Here is a 6,859-nt window from a genome sequence, read left to right as displayed (position 1 = left end):
CTAAAATTATATCGTCGTGTGTGCGTTGTCGTTTTGGCCGGTCTTATAGAAATGCATGCAACAAATTTGGCATATATGGAGTCTAATGGATCATGGCCTCACAATCATATCACCCGACCATTGGCCATCGGCTTCGCCTAAATATAAACATAATGCAACGCTGGCATATATCTCGATCAACACCAGCATTCGTCGTCTGTCACAACTCACAAAGAGAAATCGACAAGAAGATGGCCGCCAAGCGTGAGGCCAGCGTTGCCGGGCAGCTGCTCGTCGTCGCCCTCGTGGTGGTGGCGGCCCCATCATCCGTGCCGGTGGCCAGGGGGGAGGCGAAGGCCGCTTGCCTCAGCGAGTACTCCAAGCTCTGCGGCAAAGACGAGAAGAAGGACGTGGCGTGCGCCACCATGGTCGACAAGGCCTGCGGCACCGAGGCCAACAGCGTGGCCTTCATCGAGCGCTTGTTTGCCGAGCTCGCCACGGTCGGCCAAAAGAAGCGTGAATCAAACACCCTGCCCACGTCCGGGGGGCAGGATGCCCTGAACGGATCCGTCGACAAGCATGGCGGCTGCCCCGGCAACAAGACGGTCTATGCATTCTCCTCCCATTGCGCCGTGGACTGCGACATGGCATGCAAGGATCCTGCTTGCTCCGACCGCTGCTACATCGACTGCCCCTACACGGCCGCGAGGTTCGGCTACATCATGGCCACCCCGGCCAACAAGAAAGCCATAGGGGAAGACATGGATTGCTTCAAGCGTTGTGCAAAGGAAAAGGATGCCACGAATGACAAGTGCCTCGTTTCATGCAAGCTCATTTCTCCTGCCCTCGTCTCGGCCCCGCCCCATGGCGCTTGAAAATGCATTCATTTGTTCTACATTCATCTTCTCACATGTACTCATATCTGGACTCAAAGGAAAAAACATGTATTCATATCTCTCTCTCTCTCTTTTTCTCTGAGCCTCAACTCGCTTGTTTGAATTGCACCCGGAACGTCTCCCTCGCATTATGAAATGAGAGGATCTGTCTAACCTCGCATTACCATACATATATTTTCTAGAAAACAGTATGATTGAGCTAGCTAGGAGCAACCATCAGATATATATAGGTGAACGCACGTCATAATCATATTGTACTGTCCTGCATTTTCCTCACCTATCACTAATTTTCCTTACAAGAAACAATGAGATGTCCTTGCATGACTGTGTCTCGATTGTGCTCCATCAATCAACATGGAGACATTTCCATGTGAAGAACACATTGTCTGTACTGATTTTCCCTACAATAGGAGGTTATGTTTATGAAAAATAATCTTAGGAGTTCATTTTTTATTTCTCGAATCACCTGCTTATAGATTCTTTTCTTTTTGAGTAAATGATTAGGCCAAAAAGCCACTATTCTGAATATTAGTTCACATAATTTTATCTTACAAGCCTATTTTTTATAAGCACTATGGTGTTGTTCTTGTGTTAGGATGTCGGGTGTAAATGTTTCAGAGATCGCAAGCAATAATATGTCATTCGAGTTATCGAGGGACTGAACAATTATTTGGTCATGTTCTAATGATTTGTTCTTTTGCTATTTGTTTATTGGCACATATGCTAACTTTTAAATAAAAAACTCCACAGTTTCAGTATGATAATTGTTCACTTATACTTTTTGTTTTGTGATTCACCAGAAACTTATAATTTATACTTGAGCCCTTTTACGGTGATTGGGGCGGTACTGGGAGTACTTTCAAGTACTTACCCCTTCGATTTTTATTAGCCGTCTGATCTGGTGGGGGATTAAAAATGAATTAACTTAATTAGTTTAATCAGAGAAGGGCATAATGGTCCAGGGTAAATTTTTTTTTTCAACCGATCACGTCCACGACCAGAACCACGTCTAGATCTAGTAGCTCGGTCAAGTCCTCCTTCTCGTCCTCTTCCTTCTGTCCGACGAGCCCGGCGAGAGGAACCAATTCACCGTCGTCGGCGTCGTTCTCGTCCTCCTCCTGGTCCCCTTCACTATAAAAGACGTGGTCGGCGGCAGGAAGAAGAATAAGGCGTGACATCTGCGGCGGCAGTGTCGGTGGCGACGGTGGCGGCGGTATAGGAGAAAGCCCCCCACTGATCCCATCGCTTCCGGACTTGCATCTTAAGGTATGAATCGTCTGAATCTCAACTTACTTTGATTCGTAGCCTTCACTTCCTACTTAGATTTGTTTAGTCATCATCGATTTAGGTTTCCCTAGTGCATGCAATTCAATTTAGCAGTACTTACATCTCTGATCACGTCTGATTTTTATTAGCCGTCCGATCTTGCGGGGAATTAAACTTGAGTTTATTAGAGTCATCATCCATGCTAGGATAGTACTTGTTGGGCGTTGATGATTGGTTTCCCTCACATGTCAAACGAGCAAAGTCTTTTCCATGCACTTGTCTTTGCCTATAAGCTATTTTACACCTGCAACATTGATAAACAGAAAGATGTTGATGATTGGTTTCCCTCACATGTCATATGCAGGAAGACATGGCGTATGCAAGTGATGAGAGTATGTTCGAGTATCTAAATGTTGTCAGCAAGATGTTTGATAGTGAGGCTGAAGGCTATGAATTCTACAACAAATATGCTCTTGAAAAAGGTTTTAGTGTGAGGAGAAGCTACGTTGAGTGGGATGGATCCAACAAATACATAATTTTAAGGAAAATTGTGTGTAGTCGTCAAGGGTTTCGCGAAGAGAAGCACATGAAAAGAAAGATGGAAGATAGAAAGAGGAGGCCACGAAGTTTAACTCGTGTTGGGTGTAATGCTAAATTGGTCATTACTAGACAGGAGGAAACCGGTCGGTGGTTTGTCAAGGATTTCATCGATGAGCACAGCCATCCTCTAGCCCCACGGGATCTTTCTTGTCTGCTGTGTTTGCACAGATGAATTAGCGATGAGCAGAAAGCGGACATTGCGGACATGGAAAAATGTGGGATCCGCAAATACCGTATTATGGATATTTTGTGCTTTCAATACGGTGGATTTGATAAGGTTGGATGCATAAAGAGGGTCATTTATAATTTCTGCCATGCTAATAAGCAGGAGACAATCAGTGCCGGTGATGCACATGATGGCGAGGCGAGAGCGAGATGTGGATTTTTTCTTCAAGTACTTGGTAGACAAGCATGGCCATCTGAAGGGACTGTTCTGGGCTGATAGTCAATCGCGACTTGACTACGAGGCTTTCGGAGACGTGATTGTTTTCGATAGCACATACAGAACCAACAAATACAATCTGCCATTCGTGCCGTTTGTCGGGTTGAATCACCACCGCAACACTGTTATTTTTGGCTGTGGTATAATTTCTCATGAAACAAGCCAAGCATACGAGTGGATGTTGCGGACCTTTTCTGATTGCATGGCACAGAAGCATCCGATATCTGTGATCACAGATGGGGACCTTGCAATGCAGAGAGCAATCAGGGTGGTCTGGCCAGACTCAAACCATAGACTATGTATATGGCACATTCAGCAGAACATTGTACGCCATCTGCATGATGACGACGTAAAGGAGGAATTCAGATCTTTCATTTATGATACTTCTTCCATTGAAGAGCATGAGATAGAATGGATACACTTCTTACAACGGAATAAAGTAACCAGTGAGGAGTCTTGGCTGCATCAGATGTATCAGATGAGAAAGTTGTGGTGTGCTCCATATCTTGAGGGGCGTTGTTTCCTAGGATTGAGCAGCAATCAGAGGAGTGAGAGCTTGAACTCTGTGCTACATACACATCTTGAGGGTAAGATGTCGTTGTTTGAAATGCTAGAGCACTATGAGCGTTGCCTTGCGTCGCGACGGATTAACGAAGCTCTCCAAGACGTCGAAGCCTTGCAGTCCGTTCCATTTACAGAGGAAAATGCTTCGCCGCTTGAGAAACACGCCGCAACAGTTTTCACACCTAGTGTCTTTAAGATGGTCTTATGGAGCATAGATGCTGTCAGCAAATGTCAGATCAGAGAGATACTAGATGGATCAGAAGATTCCACTTATGTTGTGTCCAAGCAGGAAAGAATGGATAAAAAGTTTGGAGTGCGCATTGAAGAGCAAGGAGGTCTTCTGCACAGGGTGAGTTGTTCTTGCCGTAAGCTGGAATGCGCAGGCACACCATGTTCCCACATTTTTTACATATTGGGGATTTTAAAACAAACAATTCTGCCCAGTTGTTGCGTTCCCACTAGGTGGACTATGAATGCAAAATGTGCATACGCACCTACCAGAAAAAACCAGATGTATGACTATTCGGTAAGCCTGCAGAGGTACCGCGAGTTGCGAAATTGTAGTCACGCCGCAAGTTTCAAGGCATGCCACTCTGATGAGGACTATCACCGTCTAAAGATGCTTTTGGAAGCACAACATCATGGCAAGCAATCAAGTTTTGAACAAGCTGACAGCAAGGAGTCAACTAATGCTCAGCATAACAGCATTAGGTTTGGCCCGTTGATGCCGCACTCGGAGAAAGTTGATAAGGTTCTGGATCCCGTGCATGTGCCAGGCCGAGGTGCACCGAAGAAAAGGCTGCAGGCAAAGACAAAGAAGTCAAGATCACAGAATATGTGTGGCTATTGCAAGAATCCTGGTCACAATCGACGTAAATGCGCTAAATTGCTAGAGGTACAAAATATGTTCATATTTATTTTTTGCATGTGTTTTACTCATAATTGATGTCCATGTGATTTATTCTATTCTTCTGTGTAGGATCTCGAGGCTGAACTGTGATGTCTACATTCAGCATGAACCGACGATGAGCCAGAGAAAGTCGTGTGCCATTCAGCTTTGTGTGACGTGGTCTTTACATTCTATTTCAACGTGACAGTAATTTAGTGAAGTGCGGTTGTACTGCCATGTTACTGTATTAGTTCGACATCTTTCGTTTCCATTTTCTGTGTGTATCATTTGATGTCCAACTTTAAGAATGATGATGTATTTCGAACAGGAATAAGGGCTAGCATGGAGCACTTGTTATTGTCGAGTAGAATAATTTTTGTGATGTATTTCTGCACGCACGCACGGCCGCCAGACGGATCTCCCGCGCGATCCCACGGTCTGCATGGCTCATGCATCGCAGGCCGTTTTCCTACGTCGACCCAAACACCGGCCCATCCGAGGTTGTAGCTCCGGACGGCCCACGTCACGTACGATCTCGCGCGTTGTTCTCGTGTAACTAAAAATAGTCCCACCTCGCCCCTCGACCAGCTCCTTTACCTGCTTAAATACCTTCATCGAGGTGATTTTAGCAAGCGTTGGTCCTCATTGTAGGATGAATGTGATTCTTCACCCTTACTATGGTTGTCATGCATATTCATAATCATCATGCATATTCTTCATTTAGAGATCATTAATGACTGATGTATTTTTTAAATAAGCGGGGCCCAGTGGGGTGTGCTTGGAAATATTTGAGAAACCTCCATGCACGTTCATCTTCGCTGCATGCAAATCGGGCGGCAGCCGCTGTGCCAGCAGCTGTCAAGGCCTTGATGAATCACTATTCACATGCAGGTCCTCGACTCTTGCATGCAGGTGCCTGGTTTTTGCATGAAGGTCCTTGGGTCGCATCATTGGTTGAGGAAGTATCTCTAGAGTGTTTCGAACTGACATTGCCCAGGGCATAAAAAATCAAAAACATACAAAACCTTGGAAACCTAGCATTGTTTGTGCAAGAGATCATGTGTGCCAAAATTGAGGTGATTTGGAGGTGGTCGAAAAAATGCCCGCATTTCGGAGGGACCATTTGGTCTAACTTAAGCCAGTTTTTGAAAAAAGGTGAATTTTTCCACCGCCTCCAAATCACCCAAATTTTCTTGTACATGGTGACACACATGTGCCAAACATGTGTATGAAAGAAATTTTTGAAAAACATTATTCTACAATGCCCCCTTGAGGCATAGACCGATGTTTTCAGCAGTCAGTCTAGAGGGCATTATAAATTTAAAAAAAAATCAGAAAAATACAAAACCTTGGAAACCTAGCATTGTTTGTGCAAGAGATCATGTGTGCCAAAATTGAGGTGGTTTGGAGGTGGTCGAAAAAATGCCCGCATTGCGGAGGGACCATTTGGTCTACTTAAGCCAGTTTTTGAAAAAAGGTGAATTTTTCCACCGCCTCCAAATCACCCAAATTTTGTTGTACATGGTGACACACATGTGCCAAACATGTCTATGAAAGAAATTTTTGAAAAACATTATTCTACAATGCCCCCTTGAGGCATAGACCGATGTTTTCAGCAGTCAGTCTAGAGGGCATTATAAATTCAAAAAAAATCAATGCCCCCTTGAGGCATAGACCGATGTTTTCAGCAGTCAGTCTAGAGGGCATTATAAATTCAAAAAAATCAGAAAAATACAAAACCTTGGAAACCTAGCATTGTTTGTGCAAGAGATCATGTGTGCCAAAATTGAGGTGATTTGGAGGTGGTCGAAAAAATGCCCGCATTCCGGAGAGACCATTTGGTCTAACTTAAGCCAGTTTTTGAAAAAAGGTGAATTTTTCCACCGCCTCCAATTCACCCAAATTTTCTTGTACATGGTGACACACATGTGCCAAACATGTCTATGAAAGAAATTTTTGAAAAACATTATTCTACAATGCCCCCTTGAGGCATAGACCGATGTTTTCAGCAGTCAGTCTAGAGGGCATTATAAATTCAAAAAAAATCAGAAAAATACAAAACCTTGGAAACCTAGCATTGTTTGTGCAAGAGATCATGTGTGCAACATGTCTATGAAAGAAATTTTTGAAAACAATTATTTTACAATGTCCCCTTGAGGTATAGACCGACGTTTTGAGCATTAAATCAGGGTGTGTACAACTCTAGCTTGTTTTTGCCAAAAT

At 44.1% G+C, this 6,859-nt stretch overlaps 2 protein-coding genes across 2 annotated transcripts; both read left to right on the top strand.

The window, feature by feature from the left end:
• The first annotated feature begins 215 nt into the window (after nucleotides 1-215).
• On the top strand, nucleotides 216-854 carry LOC109751224 (uncharacterized). Its single transcript, XM_020310113.3, has one exon. It carries the CDS (start codon nucleotides 231-233, stop codon nucleotides 852-854), a length of 624 nt encoding a protein of 207 aa, XP_020165702.1. The 5' UTR covers nucleotides 216-230.
• A 1,657-nt stretch (nucleotides 855-2,511) lies between these two features.
• LOC109751218 (protein FAR1-RELATED SEQUENCE 5-like) lies at nucleotides 2,512-4,747 on the top strand. Its single transcript, XM_020310108.3, has 4 exons — nucleotides 2,512-2,651; nucleotides 3,070-4,096; nucleotides 4,286-4,642; nucleotides 4,727-4,747. The coding sequence occupies exons 1-4, from the start codon at nucleotides 2,512-2,514 to the stop codon at nucleotides 4,745-4,747; spliced, it is 1,545 nt and encodes a 514-aa protein (XP_020165697.1).
• The last annotated feature ends 2,112 nt before the right edge of the window (nucleotides 4,748-6,859 follow it).

Source organism: Aegilops tauschii, chromosome 2, assembly GCF_002575655.3.
Source record: "Aegilops tauschii subsp. strangulata cultivar AL8/78 chromosome 2, Aet v6.0, whole genome shotgun sequence".
Lineage (NCBI taxonomy): Eukaryota > Viridiplantae > Streptophyta > Magnoliopsida > Poales > Poaceae > Aegilops > Aegilops tauschii.
The sequence above is the reverse complement of the archived record's forward strand: the minus strand, read 5'-3'. Positions and strand labels throughout refer to the sequence as shown.